At 44.6% G+C, this 21,239-nt stretch overlaps 1 protein-coding gene across 10 annotated transcripts in view; it reads right to left on the bottom strand.

Moving 5' to 3' along the window:
• SENP6 (SUMO specific peptidase 6) overlaps positions 1-21,239 on the bottom strand; it is a 914,216-nt gene that overhangs the window by 735,163 nt on the left and 157,814 nt on the right. For all 10 annotated transcript variants that reach the window (XM_069235653.1, XM_069235659.1, XM_069235655.1 and 7 more), the window contains one exon: positions 4,093-4,163. In XM_069235653.1, coding sequence (XP_069091754.1) covers positions 4,093-4,163 — 71 coding nt within the window. The remainder of the gene's footprint in view (positions 1-4,092; positions 4,164-21,239) is intronic.

Genomic DNA, 21,239 nt, shown 5'->3' on the forward strand with positions numbered 1-21,239 from the left:
ACAGCGCTGCTCCAATGCAAGGCCAGATGGCAGGCTACTTGTTGGGATAGTGCAGATGATGGAAGTCCAGACACACCCTACTGCGAACTCTAGTAACAGGTGTTGCTCAACTCATTCAGGAAAAACCTTGTCACAAACGCGGACATATTGATCAGGACGTTCTGATTTGTCTGGGACAGGGTGGGATGCCTATTACCTCCCTAGCCACACAGGGCTGTCGAGGACTGCAAGACTGGGGTGCTGACGGTCTCACAACAAATGGGTTAATTATATGCCTGTCGGACTGCCAAGAGTTAACTGCAGAATACAATAAGTCAAGTAGCCAGTTTGTGACCCATGTAGCCCTCATGGCGGCCATTCAAAAGCAGTGGAGGATGGTTACAACAGAACAACCGGAACATGGGTGCTTACAGCGCATTTATGTGCTGGATGACAGAATTAGAGTGCTGATGCTGTTATATCACTCACCCCTAGCATTATCTAAAGTGAGCTTTAAAGATCCGTGCGACAAATGGACTGCTGACTTACAGTACAGATCATGGATAGTAAATGGTTCACAATTCTGAAACGCACCGCTAGGTTTCCTAGCAATTCCAGATTTAAAATAGAACAAATCTATTATTTACACACACTCTCCTCTGGGAGGGTAAATCGCATGTTCATTGATTCATATTTAAATGTGCCGGGTTTGGCATGGAGAGTGCTGACTTCCTTGTCGGGGATTGCCTACAGTGGACGGATTAAAGCAATGTGCTCACACAAATTATATCTAGTACCGCAGATCACGCAAGATCCATTACATCATTGATATGCATCTTGAGTCATTTCCTAAGAACAAAAGCCAACCCAGTGACCAGCAGATTCACGTATCTGGCACTCAATTTAGCTAGGCCAACAAACACCCATAACACCTGGAAGAACCCCGGGGTCAGGTTTATGGAAATGGAGCAAAGAAAATTAATATGCGGACTAAATGCAAGGGCACTGCACTTAAACCGGAAACAAAGAGGGGCCTTCACCTACATGGTATTACGCAAGCCTGGGAGGCAATGCTACTCCCCTGACTTGATATGGACAGTGAGACGAGTGATGGCAAGCCAGGCTGCAGTAGATTCAATAGTCTGATGTGTGGCTGTAAGTCATAGTCATACCCAATATATACATGTTAATATTGTCCAACTTTTTTCTACAGCTGCATCATGTTACTATTAATTGTACAATGTTTGTCTGTTTTGGGTGCTTACCTCACTCCTCTAGGTCCCTTAGGTTTATGTTATGTTGCATAACTGGATGTCTATCGATGTAGCCAATAGAGTTAGTTTGAGGTTTGTGTGTGAAGTGAACTATGATGTAAAGAAAACATTCATGACTGGCACTGTAGTCGTTAAGTACTCATGTTGTTTATGAAGATGGAAGTCCTATTTTTATGTTACATGATTAACAAGAAATAGCGGTTGTATAATTAATAAATCATTGTTTACAAAAAATGGCTGATGTTCTTGGCCTCACTCATCCAGATTAGTTACTCTTTGATGTCCCAAGGGTGCAGAAGAGATATGAGTTATTAACAAAATTAATTTGTACGTAGGCAGAACAATTAATTACGACAAGGGGCAAGACTGAAAGAGAATCTCAGCTTGAAAATGATAAGGTCAAGAATTCTCCCTGTTTTTCTGCAGGTTTGACAACAGTGCTGATAAAACTGTAGTCAACAAGGAACCAGGCAATAACAGGGACAGTTTCAGATAGACACGCTGCCTTAGTGTAGGTTTATGCCCCTGCAGAAGATGTTATAAGCACACTACAATAGTTAGGTCATTATGTGTTACAGAACTCTGCGTACAATCTTTCATATGTGGTACATTAACTTCTAGAGTCAGGCCTTTGTGACCTTTGGCCTATACCCTAACCAGTGATTTAGAATGTCATATAAATTTCGTTTTTGTATGTCATGCTTAATGTTTGTCATTAGCACACGGGTTTAGTATAGTGTGACATTGTTCTATGTAAATGCAGCATATGTTCACATCAGTGGTGCTTGGAATTACTGCATTCATTGTATGGTGGATGAGACAAATGTAATAGGATAGAAATCCCTATAAGTAAGTATGCTTTTACCAAGAATTCTCATGGTATCATTTTTGTGTGCCATGAATTTCATGACCATGAGAGTATGTTCTTAAGTAGTCTTCTGAGAACTGCTACAAAAGGGCAAGATGTTTTGTTCACTGTCAAGGAGATCTGATCCATGGAGCAACATCGCCAAATACATTTTACTTCTTCACCTGGCACAGGCTAGTACGATTCAACGATCCTATCAAACTGTGCTGTAATCAGCCTTGGTTCAGTATGTGGCTCATCTCATCTCTGCTTGTGGTAGATTTCTAGCTGCAATTAGGGATAAGATATGTAGGGAATACACAGAAGTGGATTTAATACATATATACATTTATGTACGTTCTAGCCGTTATTACTTTGACTCCTGCTACTGGTGTGCTACGTATATTAAGTACTAAGCTGGCATACAATAAAAGGCTGTGCTGTACACATCAATGTTTCATTATGTGTGAACTAAAGTGCGGTGTAGGTAGTAGGGTATCCATCACAAAAATGTTCAATGCTTAGGAATAACAGCCATTACTCTGCCCTTTCAGTAATCAAAGTCTAGCCTAGGATAGCAAACCACTGAGGGATAAGAATGTTCATTAGGTGTTGAGCTGCCTTAGTGAAACAACCCTTTCAGGAGGAGAGGGTCAACTTCCAAATCCTGAATATTCACCAGAATAGCTGCACCATTTACCAGTATCATCTGCAACTGTGGAGTATGTACATAGGGAAGTAAGGTACCACGACACTTCAGTATGGCTATACCTGCATAGAGGTCTTGGCTGGCCCAAAGGGTTCAAAGTGAGACAATGAACTAAATGATCAGGGTTACTGGTTGTTGAGCTGCACGCCAACTATGACAGCAGGTCCTAAGGGAGACCTGCATACTAGAAGCAATGAAGTTGGTAGTTTTTGAGGCAAAAAAGCAGGACAAGATTTACACTGCTATGTAATTAACCTGTATCTGAGACCGTAAAGGTCAGGTTAGATTTTGATGGGCAAGTCGGGTCCTGTGGCTCAGTGAGGTTAAGGTAAAGAAGTTAAGCCAGTTAGGTTACATTACATGGACTGTGCGATTTTTGTTAAGACACTGATCAGTCAGAAAACAGAAATTACTTAATATGGAGTGCTTGAATTTCTTGTCAGCTGACGTACAACAATTAGGAGGTTAAATGATCTCAGCACAGTCTTTAGTAAGCCACCAAGAGGACAGTAGCTCTGAAGACATGGTGGTGAACGATTAAAGTACTGGTTTATCAAGTGCAAAATGAGAGCCAAACTAGGGGTTGACATTAGGCTGTGGCAAGACCAGATTACCACCTGACTGAGGAGAGAGGTAATGACACAATAGCTTGGTTGTCCAGCGTTTGACTGGTGCCGAAAAGGAAGCATCTGGAAATGGCTTTTATGAGCTTGGCCAACTAAGAGTCAAGCTTCAAAAACTACTAGTAAGCAAGCGGTGAGTAAGTTAAGTAACAGGGTGAAGGTCAGAGGACACATTGATATTCTAGGCACCAAAAACACTCTTTCTTCAGGAAATAGGGGTTCTTTGATTCTCATCCAGTAATTTAACATAACTTGTTTTCTATAGAACGCTTAATGCCACATTTATGCTGCTTCGAGGTACTGTAAATAACACGTTGGATTAAAAATATTTAATGGTAATCTGGACTTCTGAAGTTAGAATATGTGACAGAAAAAAATCTCAACGTTATCAGCAAACCATCACGCAATCTTCAGGAAACGTAAGTCTGTCAATTAAGTATGCAGCAACATAAAAGCGGTCTCCACCCTCATCACCTGAACCTTACCAAAAGCATTTATATTGTGCCTCACTAGACAAAAAACAATGTATTTATGTTCAACACTGAGGGTACTGGGTTTCTGGAAATTTCATAACTGCAACATCATTCTTTGTGGGTACGTTTCCGCCTGATGAGCAGAGCAATAATTTAACAATATTTAGCTATGAAAAATAACACTCACCTATGCTGTGAGTCCGGGGCACTCTAACTTGATCAACGTCTATCTTCTGAAGATGTGGAGGGTATTCTTTTCTGTAAAAGAGGTTTAGTGTGATTTTTATGAGAGATAAAATAGAGTTCATTTGTAATACCGCAAAAACCATTTTACCTTCTCTGGCCTTTAGTTAATGGTTTAGACAAATGCTCAAGGTATTATCATACAACTGTAGGAAAATGTTACTTACCTTAAAAGCATCTGCTCATAGTTTATAGTGATGTAGATTCACATGCTCTACATATTCCTGCAATCTAATGTTGGGCTTGTACACTGCAAGTTGATTTCGTTTGAATAAATCCTTGTAAGTGACAGGGTAGTTTAGCAAGGCTCCTGGGCACCAGCTCCTTTGTTAAGACTGTTTTTCACACAGCAGGTGAACTAAAGTATAGAGTAGCGAAATTATGGTGGTGATGCAAATGATTTACAGGAGAAATGAGTGTTAATGTTAAAGAGATGTGCAATAAAACATGGAGGAAGGCAGACACAAGTGAATCTACAGCACCACAAGCTATGAACAGATTCTTACAGGTTAAGTACCATCCTCCCTTCATAACGTGTGGCTGTAGATAAAACATACTTGTTTGGCCAATTCTAGACTATGGAGGGGCGACAACATATACACAGTAATGCTTGTTAAAGGTGTGTGGGGTTGACCATTTAGCTGCTTTACAGATGTCAGCTACGGGAATATTCCCCCCCAAAAAAAGTTATGGTTGCCCCCTACTTCCTAGTTGAGTGTGGTTGACCATTTAGCTGCTTTACAGATGTCAGCTATGGGAATATTCCCTAAAAAAAAAAAAAAAAGTTATGGTTGCCCCCTACATCCTAGTTGAGTGCGGTCTAGGAAGAGTGGGGAGGGTCATTTTGACTTTAATGTAGCATGTTTGGATACATTTAACAATCCATTTATATATGCCAATTTATTAATACTATGTGACTTTGAGGTTTAGCAAAAGCAAAAAAAAGAGCTGTTGAGTTTTTAGAAAAAGATTTAGTTCTTTCAAAGCAGCAATTAAAGTCCTTTCGACAACGAGGGTATGAAGGTACCTTATTGCTATTGAGTCTGGATAATGGAAAAAAACAGGTAGATCAATTTCCTGGTAAGAAATGTATTTTCAGTTCCAAGGACAACTGTATCAGCATTAACTTGGATGAAAGGTTCAAGTAAGGTGAGAGCATGTACCCCACCTACATACCTTAGTGAGAACAGCTATGACAAAAGTTAATTTCCAAAATAAGAATTGTAAAGGACAAGAACGCAATGGCTCGACTAGCTCAATGAGGCTTTTTAAGTATTATATTTATGCTCCAGGGAGGGGCAGATAGGCCTTTTGGTGGAATAACCCTTTTGAGGCCTTCCATGAAGACTTTAATTACTGGAATTCCGAACCGGGAAGATTATTCAGCATGTTGCATGTACGTACCAATAGCCACAAGATGTAAGCATATTGAAGTCTATGCTAACCCTGCTTTCGGGAGGTGAAGCAAATGGCACACAATGTCTTGAAATGCTGTTTTAAGGGAGTCCAACTACTCAGAATTACAATAGTGGATAAACTTTTTTCCATTTTACTGTTTAGTAAGCTCTAGTTGGGTCTTTAAGCTTCTTTCTTTTAGGATGTCTATAAACTCCTGTAGAAGATTTAGGGCCAGATGTACTACCATTACGAGTACCTATTTCCTAATTGTGATTCTCTCAGAATCACAATTAGTTTCATACATTAGAAATACCAATTTTCTATTTTGGGTTTCATTAGCGATCCCTAGTGGGTCGCAAATAGACCTACCTCATGCATATTAATGAGGTAGGTCGCTATTTGTAACCCATTAGGAATCTCAGCCGTCACCACCATGTCTGTGATTACTTTTTAATAAAGCAATCTTTTTTTTTTTTTTTAAAGCAATATTTTCCTTAAAGGAAAACGGGATGCGCTTAAAAAGAAAAAAAATAAACTTTGAAGTTTAATTTTTAAGTTTAGGCAGTGGTCTATGGGACCACTGCCTGCTCCTCAAAAATACATGTTTACTATTCTCAAAGGGGAAAGGGTCCCCAAAGGACCCCCTTGGCGAATGGGGTACCACCAGTTTTAAACTGGTGGTAAACTATTACTGTTCTGCAACTCCAGAGAGGATGTGAGATCGGGGGAGGGGGGGTTAGACGGGCATTGGAGGGGCTCCAAGTAGGCACCAAACGCACACCCTCAGCAGCACAGGGGCAGCTGGGTGCAAACAGGACGCCAGGTTTTCAAGAGAGATCAATGGGAGACCCCAGGGGTCACTCAGATGCTGCAGGCGAGGTCGCGGGAGAGGTGCCTCGGGCACACCACTGGTCAGATACAGCAGAGGGTAGGCTGCTGGTCGATGCTACACTGGGGGTCAGGTTCTCCAAAGCCTGGGGGCTGCGGATGCAGTTTATTAGGTGTCAGATATCTTCATCCAGAGGTTTGGAAGAAGGAGTCCTCTGGATTTGCTCTGCAGGTGTCGTCGTAGGGGCTTGGAGGAGTCAACCCAGGGTGGGCTCTTGTTCCCAATTGCCTGGGGAGCCTATCTTGCTGGGTGGAGCAGCTGGACACGGGCCGTGGGCATTGGGTGCATAGGGTTCAGGACTCACATCAGGAGTGAGGTGGGAGTCCTTTGTAGGGAGTTTCTTTGGAACAGAGCTGCTGTCCTCAGCAGTTCTTGGTCCCTTTGGGGGTGCAGGGCAGTCCTCTGGAGATGGCAGAGGTCGCTGAGCCCGCTGGATGCGTCGGTGTTCTTTTTTTGCAGGAGCCAGGCCGGTAGGGCGGGGGCCAAAGCAGTTATCGTCTTCCTTTTTCTCTACAGGGGTTTCAGCTCAGCAGTCCTTATTTGTAGGGCGCCATGAATCTAGTGAGCTGGGTTCAGGGAGGTCCTTAAATGCTAAATTTAGGGACGTGTTAAGGTCAGGGGGCAGTAGCCAGTGGCTACTGTCCTTGAGGGTGGCTACAACCTCCTTGCACCCACTCCCTATCCCTATTGGTCTCTGTCCTCCAAACCAAAATGGAGGATTCTGCAGGGAGGGGGTAATCTCAGCTCTGGACACCTTAGGGGTGGTCCTGACTGAGGTGGTCACTCCTCCCAGTTTCCCCAATTTCCCTGCTGAACCTGCTGCCAAAAGTGGGCCTGTGTCCAGGGAGTGGGCATCTGCACTAGCTGGAGTGCCCTGGGAGCACTGTAATCAGAGGCTTGAGCCTTTGAGGCTCACCACCAGGTGTTACAGTTCCTACAGGGGGAGGTCTGAAGCACCTCCACCCAGGACAGGCTTTGTTTCTGACCACAGAGTGACAAAGGCACTCTCCCCATGTGGCCAGCAACTCGTCTGGTTCTGGTAGGCTGGCAGAAACTGGTCAGCCCCACACTAGAAGGCGGGTTGGTATTCAGGGGGCATCTCTAAGATGCCCTCTGGGTGCATGTTACAATAAATTGCACACTGGCATCAGTGTGCATTTATTGTGCTGAGAAGTTTGATACCAAACTTCCCATTTTTCAGTGTAGCCATTATGGAACTGTGGAGTTCGTGTTTGACAACCTCCCAGACCATATACTGTTATGGCTACCCTGCACTTACAATGTCTAAGGTTTTGCTTGGACACTGTAGGGGCATAGTGCTAATGCACATATGCCCTCACCTGTGGCACTCAGCCCATGTGGTCAGAAACTTTTCTAATGAAGAATAGTGAAATTTTTCTACAAATACCATAACAGTCTTTCTCGTGAGAGCAACAGGAGGTTAAACATGAGGATAGGAAAAATGATTGCAATACTCATCAAATACAGCAGCCCTGTATGTACACCTCCATACCCAATGGCAGAGAAAAACAAACTAACAATGGACGTTACAATGGAGTCAGTGCCCGCCCACATTGCTAGCTAAGGGAGAAGTCCTACATTAGTTTGAGACCCAAAAATACTTCTTAGAAAAAAAACAACTTGCAATGTCTGAGCCCAAAATTAGATGGCAGGAGTATGCAGAGCATGTGTATCTACAGCCATGCATGCAACAAACATAATGTTAACACTTTATTGCCTTCGGGTTTTGCAGAAATACGTAAGGGCAGGTGCAATGATTAAAGTGTTCAAGAGCTCTGACACAAAGTCTGCTTTGCGGAGGTGAGGTAGTATTAATCATCAGTGTGGCTTATGAGCGAGCTCACTGACCAGTATAGGTGTTATGGTGACATATAGACACACACATGTATATACGCAGATACACACACGCACACAATTTTTCACTGAAAGAAAAAAGGTTATAGGTACATTATACGTAGTTAGAAAATAGAATTTAAAAAGCCTTAGAAATTCTCTACTAAAAAACAAAGGTTACAGGGACATTATAGATAGGTTCCGATTTTACACACAAAACCCTATAAATTCAGGTGTTATAGTTATCTCATGTAACTATAACTCGCGCCCCCACCATGCACAGTTTTCTCATCAACAATTTAATTGCAAATGTTGCAGTGATGTTATCAATAATCCCTTAGAAGAGGTCATGACTCATGTAATATGTAGATTAATTAGCAGTGCATGGCGAGGGCGCGAGCTATAGTTACCTTAGGGTCTGTTATAGTTCCTTGTGAAAACTATACCTGTGGAATTTCTATGGTTTTGTGTGTGCAAAATCTGAACACAACTATAACGTGCCTGTAACCTTTGTTTTTTTCCAGTGAATTTTCTAGGGGATTTTTAACGTAAGGAAATATTTAATTACCCTATGTTAATCCAACCGCTGACACACACAGCCTTCGATCATGCGCTGCGTGGGGTTGACCACTGGCCAAACACGGCATGCAACCAACCTCATGCTGTGGGTCTGAGTGGCTATATGGATGTGTGGCAGGGTGTGCGTGATTCAGTGAGTATGAGTGAGTGGCTGTGAAAGAGTGTGAGTGGCTGTGAAAGAGTGTGAGTGGCTGTGAAAGAGTGTGAGTGGCTGTGAAAGAGTGTGAGTGGCTGTGAAAGAGTGTGAGTGGCTGTGAAAGAGTATGTGTGGGTGTATGGGTGGGTGTATGGGTGGGTGTGTGGGTGGGTGTGTGGGTGGGTGGGTGTGTGGGTGGGTGTGTGTGTGTGTGGGTGGGTGGGTGTGTGTGTGGGTGTGTGTGTGGGTGGGTGTGTGGGTGGGTGTGTGGGTGGGTGGGTCTGTGGGTGGGTGGGTCTGTGGGTGGGTGGGTCTGTGGGTGGGTCTGTGGGTGGCGAGTGACTGTATGGGTGTGTGAATGGTTTTGTGGGTGTATGAATGGTTGTGTGCGTGTGTGAGTGAGTATGTTTTTTTCTTTTGTTGTTTTATTTTGGGTCTGGATCTGCTGATTTGTCGCAGATTCACATGGGGGCCAAGTTGAGTGGTGTGGAGGCTCTGTGGCTCCTCACATACCCCATAAAGAGTTTGGGGCAATTTCTTGCCCAGGAGGGGTCCCTCACGGAGCTCTTCATCAGTCACATAGATTCAGAATACCTCTACTCTAACCCCTTCTATCACTCAACTTTTATTCCCCCCCTCACCCTTTGGGGACCGAGTCCCGATACACAAAATGGTGGCTGCCACTGTTCACTCAGGGTGCGACCAGCCAATCATTGTATTGATGTTAGCATGTGGATCTGATGCAGCAAATCTGCCTTTCTAGATATACATAAATGAAATTACAAAGAGATCTTTCTGGACAAAGTTCTAACTTTCTGCCAAACTTGGTGTAATTCTGTTCAGCGGTTTGGGCTCTAGTCGTGACTAAAATCCCTATGGGAAATTGCAGGGGGGGAAACGTGTTTTGGGCCCCCTTTTTTTTCCTGGCCCTCGCTTGACAAATCATCCTGGAACTTTCAAGACATCAACTGTAGTGAGTGGAAAACCAGTTTTGAAAATTTCGTCAAGATTTGTCAAACGGCACAAAGTTATTAGCAAAATAAAAAAAAACTTTTCCTAGTTAAGATCTACACACAGACTGGGTGGGATTAGTTCAGCAGAGGAGATTTTCCTTCTTTTTGGGCCCAGAGAGCTTACCACATTACATTAAAAAAGACAAGCATTGTGTTAAAGCAAAGCATCCAAACATGCAGACTAGTTTGACGTTTCTTGTGCTGTGTTGCGATTGTACAGCAGGAATTTGGAAAAAGCTTCTCCAGAAACCACCCTAAAGGCAAAATATTCCTCCTTGGATAAGGGTGTTTGGAATGCAGTCAATGCCTTTCACAGGAAGGCCCTATGCAGATTATCAAGCACAACTGTGGAAGAATGCATGAGGCCAATTTAGGTGTTGTATTTGTCATTAATAGTGCCTACATAGAGGATGGTCAACCAAAGTTCCTCTGCATTTCCCTTCTGCCTGGATAAAAGCCAGTTGCTTCTCAACCATGGCTGGTCTTCTTGAAATTTTTCTTTGACAGTTATCAAGTTTTTTCTAACCTGCAAGGAGAGGCTCAGACTGAATCTCAACAGAAAAGCTATTGGATTGGAATGGAATGGATATCCCAGACCAGGCATTGAGAGTGAGGTGAATTTTGGGGGGAAAAGCACAAACGTAATCTTTTTTGTAACTAAGTATACCAAAGGTCTCAAGAAAGGCCAGCGTGTGTATGCCCAGGATCTGACAGAGCCCAAGACGAGTCCACTCATGCCTCCAATTATTCAAAGAAATATTCTTCCGAGTAAAGTCACAGCAAGTTCTGAAAAAGAGGTCTGATCTGAAAATGGATACTTTCTCTGGACAGACAATTGGCCTACACCAATTATGAGCCAACAACTGCTAGGAGAAAGGCATCACACCAAGAACTTCACAATACATCAGTTAAAGCTAGAACCAAGCCTCTTACGGGTTGAACAACAGCCTTCTGAACTTAAGCAGTAAAAAAAGAGCTGGGTCATAACTTGGATGCTAGAAGACACCTAGAATATGGAGCTGCTGTCGTCAAACATATACCAGCTATGCAATTTAACTACAGAGAGTATAATTCTACTAGAATCACCGATTCTAACAAAAAACAAAAGTATATTTTCAGAACTGTAAATTAACTTGAAAGAGTAGCATCTCTGTCCTCCCTCAGAATAGTTTTACAAGGATGTAGCTTATTTTGCTTTACAAATCTCTACTTTTCTAAATCGGATTGCGAAAGAAAGAATTTCTCCTCCCTTTCCTTACACATTTTCTTGTAAATCATTGATTTCCTGAAACACAACTGAGCTACTGACTTTGTCTCTGTGTATAAGCTCACCTATCAGTGCAAGTTTAGCTACATCTTTGTCACTATTCCGGTTAAGGGCATTAATGAAATGAACAATCCTTTAGACAAACCTTCTTTCTATCCTAAGTTCCCCACTTTTAAATGGTATTGAACCGCTGTCCTTTAAAATGGGGGGGGGGATTGTTCCACTACTCAGTAAGTCTGGCATTGATTCTTTATTTCCAGCTAATTAGGACATACCTCCCTGTTACATGCAGCTAAGCTAGCAAAGTTCTAGAATCACAAGTGGGCAAACAGGCATGTGCTTTTCTGAAAACCACCAGAGCACTTGATAAGTTAGAAGCCTGCTTCCATCCCGGATGTGTGACAGACGCAGTTCTTGTTGAAGTGTTATGCCATATGTACTTACCTGCTGATGTCAATAGTGGCACTGCTCTGATTTTAATAAATTTGTCAGACTACATAAAGCTTAGGAGTGTGTTGGTCAACTAATAAAATTTATGTAACCAGTTTAGATACAGAAAATCAGAGCGTTCACTTGATTTGTTACACTTGTTTACCTACATGGAACCAAGTTTGTGCTCTTTCTGAACAAAAATGGCCAAAAAAGATTTAAGGAATAAACTCAAGTGCTGCATGTTGCAGAAGGCAATGTTTGCCAAGTCCATTTTACCTTGCTAAATATATATGGGAGAAGGGCATGTCGAAGATGGAGACGGAGTAAGAGCTATTTCTCCCCAGTTAATCCAGAACTGCTCCTGCCAGCAGCAATGGAAGGCCAAACCGAATAACAAAGAAAAGACTGTGAAGTTCGGACCACCTGTTGAAAGGTATTCCCACAGTCTTGTTACCAGCAGTTTGACCAAGTGTCCATGGGCCCTGGCTTCCCACAACAAGGAAGTGGCAACCATGAGGTTGCAGGGGAACCATGCCACAATCTGGTTGTGCCCGTCAGCACATACTGTTGAGTTGGCCCTCCTGCCACAGAGGCCTGGATATACAGAGGTGGCCCATGGCAACCAAGAGCCAGTGGAGTGCGGGTCAAGCCAGGGGTGAGGCTGGTGGAAGGTGGGCACTACAAGACCACAAACTAGCTATTAGTCACTGTGGTCAGGCAAGTGGCGCACCAACAGCAACTTACAAGATACCACCAGCCTGGCGTAAGAGAATTGCTGCCATGGTGGGCAAAGCATTGTAAGTGACATTTAGGGGAACTACAAGGGCCCTAGATTTTCATAATCTGCAGCTGGTGCCTGTAGGAAACTGGCTACATATATAGTGCACCAATGTATGGGGGAACAATGCAGATCACCCAGGCGACTCTTATTGGTTTACAGGGTTACGAGTGACAATCTCAAAAGCTCTCTTTTGTGGTGGTGTGGGTGAGCAGTTAGAGCTTCAGGGTGTAATGCTAAGCATTTGTTGTACTCATAGACACAATAAATGAAACACACTCAAGAAGGAACTCGAGAACAATTGTCAGAAAAATTGTTGTTTATAGTATGTTTCAACACCAGGATACTTTAACCAAAATAAATACTGAAGAAGTTTTGAAGAACACAAGCAAAATACTTTGTGTCTTTAAAGCAGTACTGCAGTCCTATGGAGAAAAGCACATGGATTGCATACAGGCATTCCATAGTGACTTACAGGACCAGTCTTCAGGAGTCAGGTGACTAGAGGGTACTGTCCAAGGCAGCAACAACATGTCATCCAGGGGAGCTCTAGAGCGTCCGGGGGCAGAGGTGCTTTATGATGTCAGGTGCCCCCGTTAATTTCCATTGTCCTGGGGAGGTGAGGACTTGGGGGCCCAGTCCAACAGAATCTACAGGGCAGCTCAGGTCTTGCTATACTTAGGAAAGCAGGGACACCTTTGGTCCTCTTCTCTTCGGTTCAGGACAGCCGGGTGCAGAGGTGTCCTGAGGCATCAGGTCTTTGTCACTGGATACTGTAGTGTTAGAGGAGCACTGCACAAAGAGGCTGCAGGCAGTGTCCACAGCTGAGGAACTCAAAGCGGGCTTTAGTCCTGGAGGCCCAGGGAACCATGCAGGCACTGTTGGTCCACTTCAACTCGAGCTGGGGGCCACAGCTGCAGTGGTGCTTTCCTGTGTCGGGTTTTTGGCAGTCTGGAGCCTTCAAGGTTCTGCTTGGGTGCCTGAAGGGTGCAGTGAAGTAGCGCTGCTACTCCAAAGGAGATCAAGGTGCTTCTTGAAGTACAGGAAGCCCACCCAGGCTTCTGGAGGCAGAGCAGCTGAAGGACGAATCATCCTTGGCACAATTGTCAAGGACTGCTGGGAGGGTCAGGACCAAGTCAATAGCGGCTCTTATGTTCTAGCTTTTCACGGCTCTTCAGTGTCATCCTTCTTCCTGGGTCCAGAGAATCTCTCTTCTGGTATCAAGGAGGCACCTAAATACTGAATTTAGAAGTGTTTAGGGGTGCGTAGGGTAGCAGTAAATGGATTATTTCCCTCTGAGGTGCCTACACTCTGAATATGACCACTTCCTGTGGAAAGAAGGCATATTCCTATCCCAGAAGGCCTAGTTCCAAATAGCAACAAGATGGTAGAAGCCTTCCTCGAGTGTCTACCTCGCGCAGCCCACCTTACGGGTGTGGTTAGCACAGAGGTGGTCCATGCCTACTGACTGACTAATTTTCCCATCTGTGCTAGTGCCAAAAGTGCCTCAGGGCAGGGGATGGCTACACCCAGGGCTGAGGGAGCTGGGGTTTTGCATGCCAAAAGTGCAGGGCCTTGGAAGCCCCTTGCCTTGGCATGCAGATCTACTAGCCATCCTGCTGGAGTGGGTGACAACACCCCTCTCTCCCAAGCAGGGTTTGTTTCTGACCTCTGACACCATGCTCTCCCACCTCCAGGAGGTCAGAAACCGGTCTGCAGTGGCAGTCTGGTCGAGACCAGTCAGCCAAACACAGACTAGTGGGGTTCATGGGGCACCCTACGGTGCCCTCTGGATGCATGTCATAATAAATCTAAGGCTGGCATAAGCCTGGATTTATTAAGACAAAGTGTCTGATACCAAACACCACATGATTCAAGGAAGCCATATGTGAGTGGGTCACTCATGTTGACGAGTGTCTAACACATACCTTAAGGTGGCTTCCATGCTCACTTGCAATGCTTAGCAATGGGGCTGGGCATCACAGGGGCATATCTGCTTGTGCATATGACCACACTTCATATATATAATGCATCCTGCCTTAGGGCTCCAAGGCCTGCTGTAGGGGTAACTTACATAAACCTAGATTGCAGTGAAGGCTATATGGCACACGAGGGGTGTGCCATGTGTTTTCACCTGGCTTGCACCAGGACCCGCAGATGTAAGGGCAGCTGAGTGTATTTCGTTTTTTACGGGGGTCTCCGAGGGTGGCACAATATGCGCTGCAGGCCTTAGGGACCATCTCCTCTACCCATGTCCCCTAGATGCCAGGGGTACCATTTACTAGGGACTTACTTAGGTAGAGGAGTTGGCCAACTGTACACATTGTTACTTGTTTTTATGTAAAGATTACTGGAAATGGGGACCTGTTTAGCAGGGACCCAGCGCACCTCAACTGAAAATTCTCAGTACCAGTGAGCAAAAAGTGGGGATGACTATGTCAAAAATGCATTTTCCTACATGCCGTGTGATGTCTTGTGGGCGAGGTGGGTGCTTCTCAACATTTGATTCCCCACGTAACGGAGAGGTGACTGCACCAATTACATCACATATCATAGGGAACTGAAAACTTTCCCAATGACCTCCAACAAACATGGAAAGGAGTTGATTTGAAAGAACTCTTAAAGCAGCAACAAAGAAAGCAGAGGAACTTGGGAGAAAAAGGGAGTAAGCAGAGAACCCTCCCCACATTAACCACACACGGTTAGACTGAAGCCTCAATGATGTGCACTTTCATGGAAGGGCTCTTTGGCAAACTCTGGAATAACATTGCTGCATTCAATGCAGCATTCAGAGATTATGTTGCCAACGGAGTAAAGGATGCTAGACACAAACTGGGAAACATGAGGGGGGGGGGGGGGGGACCCGGGGGGGGGACACTGTCACACTAGAGACAGCTAGAGTCTCTAGGGAGGAAGAACTCAAGGCTACATTACATGCCTCTTCCCCCATGTTCTCCCTGGCCTTGCACTGAAAGATGTCCAACTGGATGACACACACCAAGTCAGGAGATCAACTAACATGGGAAGAGCCCCATCAGATGTTCTCACAGGAGTGCACCATTTTTAAGCCGAAAGACGCGCTTTTATCCACAGCCCAAGATGCTTGGGTAATATTGTGTGAGGGAGCCACACTTCGGTTTACCAAGACCACTCTTAGATTGCACTGCAAAGGAGGCATAAATTGCAAACAGTTACTGCACATCTTAAGGATAAAGAGTGCGCTCTGTGTGACATCAGCATAAGTTAGGCCTGTACGCAGACAATGTTGTGGTGATCCTCAAATTATAATCATTAACACTATGTATGAACTGCGGGAAGAACTTCAAGCCTCATATCCATCAAAGTGGACACAACATTCTATAGCACATCTGAATATAAGAATCTGTGAAACCACTTACTAAAGGAGCTCAACCTCACTGACTTGCTTCAGGCCACACACACATCTGCGCAAATGGGCAGAATCACATGGCTAGGTCGCATAGAGGAGGTAAAGACAACCATACTCCCAAATATTTTATATATATGTATAATGCGAGCGTTGCCCTTGCTCCCACCCCCGGGACTACTGGAAAAACTTCAGAGAGCAACTGACTGCTTTAAATTGGAGGCGGGAGGGAAGCGTTTTGCTAAACAGAGAGCATATCCTACCCAGTGGAAGGACGGGGCTACGGATGCCACATTTACAACAGTACTACACAGCTGCATAGCTCTGTTATATAGTGGAATAGAACCGACCACTCTCAAAGAAACACAGATGCTGTGTGGCCCAAGCAGTCGCAGGCATTAATATCTGGAAGGTTAGTTGACTGGCTAAAAGAGGTGTTTAAATCTCTCTAGTAGAAAGGGCTACTTTACAAATATGGGACAAGACAGAAATAGCTAGGAGACTGACAACGATACCCTTCCCATTGACACCTGCACTAGGAAACGCTGGAACGCAGAATATGCACTACCTCCATTTTCGCCCATGGGTTAGGCACTTCACAATCAAAAAAGCTACCAATAGGCCCCTGACACCACTTAAGAAATGGCTCATAACAAACATGATACCAAGAACCTCTCAAGCAGTTATAACAATTTGAGGGATGCAGACACTGCCGCTAGATCACATTCACACAAGTGATGAGCCACTCAGCTGGGGCGCACCTTAACCAATAAGGAACGGAATGACATATACACCAGGGCACAGATCTCTGCCACTAGTAACTCAGGCAAGGAAACACTCATGAAGCTAGCACACTGCTAGTATTAGACACTGGAACGGGTGCATAAACTGAACCTGTCCAGGCCAGCAACCTGTTAAGAGACGTGACGAGATTGGCACCCCCACAAAGCTCTTATGGAATTGCCCCAAGCTACATCAATACTAGACCAACGTACTCAAAAAAGTGAACAATATTTTTCACAGGCATACCACGATTTCCTACCTACAACTTATTGGGTTTTCACAATCGAATGACTGATCCCTTATGATCTGCAAGGGGCAAAGCTATGACCAATGACATATGCGCGGCCCCACAGACGATATATTGGCCCACTGGGGCACTGCCAGTCCACCAGATTACAGTGATTGGTTTCAGAGGTTCTGGGGCTTACTTGGAATAGAAAACATTACGGACTTCGTAGAGCAGTGGGGAACTCTATTAGAAAGGACACAGATGTAGTTGTGTGCCCTCCTATCAAATAAATACAGGGAACTAGAAACTTAAAAGTATTGTACTTAGCGAGAGCACATGAAGGTTGGTTCCCACTATTTGACCCACTGGCCTGGCCAAATAGATGATAATCCTAAACTGCTCCCACCTGATCAGTTACCATTAACTTGAATATAGAGGAAGAGGGTCAGGGGAGGTGTGAGGGGAGGATTGGGGCATGAGGAGAAATAAAGAGGGAGGGGAAGTTTCAAAGGGTTTCCAAGTTTCCAAGTCACCACTGCTATACATACACATCTTAACAGCACAGATAAAGAATACTATGACTCTTCAAATTATGTACCATAGGGGCACCCTATAATACTGTACACAACTGGTTGGTTGTTTAATTTGTGTAACTGTCCAAAACCAATAAACACATTTAATCCGGGGAAACAGCTTACATTTCAGATGAGAATGCAAACGATTTCTGGAAAGGTTTTGGTGAACATTTGCAGCTAGCTTACAAAAGTGTTCAATATGCCATCTGAATTACCCAAAATTAATTTACTTTTCATTTAAAACCACATATACAGGAGATGGGGCTTGTCAGGCCACAAGGCAGTCATGATCTCTTGGAGACCACTTTTGTCGCTTAATTGCTTTATACACCAGAACGGACTATCGTTGCACCTAGAGACTAGGAAAACAGGAACAAGTGGCGGAAATGACGCATTAGCTATTTCGGCTGAGAGACCATTTGGAGTCTTTCTGGGAAAACACAGACTAGGATCTCCTTCATTCTAGGCCCTGTGCCTGGGTGAGGCCCTTAGAGACGGTGCGAGACTGACAGCCTCCCTTGCAAGAAACTAGTCTGCTCACCACATGGTAAAGGGGGAGCAGCTCAGCCAACGCTGATCATATGTGGCTTGGTGGCTGGAAGAATCAATGGGGCTCCTGGAGGCTGGATGCAAGGCCTCAGACAAATCCAAAGCAACGCACAGACAGGAGTTCATGATGCACTGAAACAAAAAGACAAAGGCAACTGGTGGAATACTTGTATTAATCTCAGCAACTGCTTCCAGTGAGCTTGTTTTTATTCTTTTCATCCCCGCAGGAAATAAACAGAAGGCTGTGGTCCAACACGGAGGATGTCTCAATCCCAGATTAGAGACTATAGGCCAGCCGCATGAAGATTCTCAATAGGAAATTGTAATTTACATCAAACAATATTGGAAATCGATTAAAATTAATTCAGTAGAAGTGGGTGTAATTTGGACACCGACTTATACCGAAAGCATGGTATTTTGTCAACCAATCTTGGTATTACTAGGCTGGTTCACAAAATACTAATTCGAAGTGGGTTTTAAATGCAGGCCGGGATGCCTTTATCCCCTTGAGTGCCCTGGATGTAATGGCTACGTCCTGGGCAGCACCGCTCGGGTGCCCAGGACATACCTGTTACGTCCAAGTAGGGGCCCTTGGGGAAGCGCTAGCCCTCCCTGCGGGGGCCTCGCACTCCCCTCCCCTGGGCAGGGATGGACGGGGAATCGCTTCCCATTCCACCTCCACCCCCCTGTTTCCCCCCATGGCATCTGATGATGCCAGCACTCGTTCACGCGCTGACCTCATCAGAGGCCTGTCTCTCCGCGCTGGAAGCTCAGCTTCCAGCATTGATCGATGGAGAAATGCTTTTACATTTCTACTCCGATCACATGGAGAGGCAGAGAAAGGCATCAAAGGAAAGGAAAGGATTTCCTTTCCTTTGATGTCTTTCTCAACAAATGCCCACTGGACACCAAGGAGTTTTTTGTTTGTTTTATTGAATGAGGGGAGCAGCCCCTTGGGCAAGGGCTGCTCCCCAGGGGGGCAATTTAATTTTAGGCCATTTCTGCCCCCTCCCCCCCGGGGGCAAATCAGCATATTATAATTAGGCTGATCTGCCCTCTGAGGGTGAGGGGGGAGGGAGGGGGGGGGGGGGGGGCAGAAACCGTTAGACACCAGGTATAATTATTATTATTTTTTTTGTATGTGGGGAGCGACCGCTTAGACAAGGGTCGCACCCCTAGGGGCAAAAATTACTTTTAGGCCTTTTCTGCCCCCCTTGGGGGCAGATCGGCCTATTTTTATTAGGCCAATCTGCCCCCCCGGGGGGCAGAAACCACTAGACACCAGGGATTTTTTTTTTTGTTTACTTATATTTATACATAAAGGGGAACGGCCCCTTGAGCAAGGGACGCTCCCCAGGGGGGCAAAATATGTTTAGGCCTTTTCTGCCACTCCCCACCCCCCGGGGGCAGATCGGCCTGTTATAATTAGGCCGATCTGTCCCCAGAAGGGGAAGAAACCCCTAGACACCAGGGATATATTTTTTTATGTTTACTTTATTTATTTATTTTTATATGTGGAGAGGCAAGGGTCGCTCCCCGGGGGCAAACTGGGGGGGCAGATCGGCCTATTTTTATTAGGCCGAATTATTGTAAAATGTGATTTTTTTTTAAAGCTAATTTGAGGGTTGCTGAGGATTCTGGGTAAGAAAACATTGGGGGACCCACGCAAGTCACACCTCCCTGGACTCCCTCCGGTGTCTAGTTTTCAGAAATGTCGGTTTGGAAGGTTTCCCTAAATGGCTGCTGAGCCCCCCACCCTCCACACTCCCGCACAAAAAACAGGTAGTTTTGTATTTGTTAATTTTGATGTGTCCAGATAATGTTTTGAGGCATTTCCTTTCACAGGCACTAGGCCTAACCACACAAGTGAGGTACCATTTTTATCAGGAGACTTCAGGGAGTGCTGGGTGGAATGAAATTTGTGGCTCCTCTCACATTTCAGAACTTTCAGTCACCGAAATGTAAGGAAAAAGTGTTTTTGGGGCCAAATTTTGAGGTTTGCAAAGGATTCTGGGTAACAGAACCTGGTGAGAGCCCCACAAGCCACCCCATCCTAGATTCCCCTAGGTGTCTATTTTTAAAAAAATGCACAGGTTTGGTAGGTTTCCCTAGGTGCCCGCTGAGCTAGAGGCCAAAATCCACAGCTTGGCACTTTGCAAAAAACAGCTCTGTTTACTCTGGGAAAACGTGATGTGTCCACATTGTGCTTTGGGACATTTCCTGTCGTGAGCACTGGGCCTACCCACACAAGTGAGGTAAAAATGTATTGCAAGACTTGGGGGGAACACTGGGTGGAAGGAAATTTGTGGCTCCTCTCACATCCCAGAACTTTCGGTCACCGAAATGTGAGGAAAAAAGTGTTTTTTGGCAAAATGTTGAGGTTGCCAAAGGATTCTGGGTAACAGAACCTGGTGAGAGCCCCACAAGTCACCCCATCCTAGATTCCCCTAGGTCTCTAGTTTTCAAAAATGCACAGGTTTGGTAGGTTTCCCTAGGTGCCGGCTAAGCTAGAGGCAAAAATCTACAGCTAGACACTTTGCAAAAAACACGTCAGATTTCAATGTAAAAATGTGATATGTCCATGTTGAGTTTCCTGTCGCAAACATTAGGCCTACTCATACAAGTGAGGTACCATTTTTATCAGGAGACTTGAGGGAACACAGAATAGCAAAACAAGTGTTATTGCCCCATGTATTTTGCTACATTTTATTCCTTCAAAATGTAAGACAGTGTGTAAAAAATACATCTATTTGAGAAATGCCCTGTACTTCACATGCTAGTATGGGTACCCTGGAATTCAGAGATGTGCAAATAACCACTACATCTCAACACCTTAAAGTGTGCACATTTTGGAAATAGAGGTTTTTTTGATACCTATTTTTCACTCTTTATATTTCAGCAAATGAATTGCTGTATACCCGGTACAGAAGGAAAACCCATTGCAAGAGGCAGCTCATTTATCGGCTCTGGGCACCTAAGATTCTTGATGAACCTACAAGCCCTATATATCCCCGCAACCAGAAGAGTCCAGCAGGAGTAATGGTATATTGCATTCAAAAATCTGACATCGCAGGAAAAAGTTAGAGTAAAACGTGGAGAAAAATGGCTGGGTTTTTTTCACCTCAATTTCAATATTTTTTTTATTTCAGCTGTTATTTTCTGTAGGAAAACCTCGTAGAATCTTCACAAATTACCCCCTGCTGAATTCAGAATTGTGTCTACTT

Source organism: Pleurodeles waltl, chromosome 5 (genome assembly GCF_031143425.1).
Source record: "Pleurodeles waltl isolate 20211129_DDA chromosome 5, aPleWal1.hap1.20221129, whole genome shotgun sequence".
In the NCBI taxonomy this organism is placed as follows: Eukaryota; Metazoa; Chordata; class Amphibia; order Caudata; family Salamandridae; genus Pleurodeles; species Pleurodeles waltl.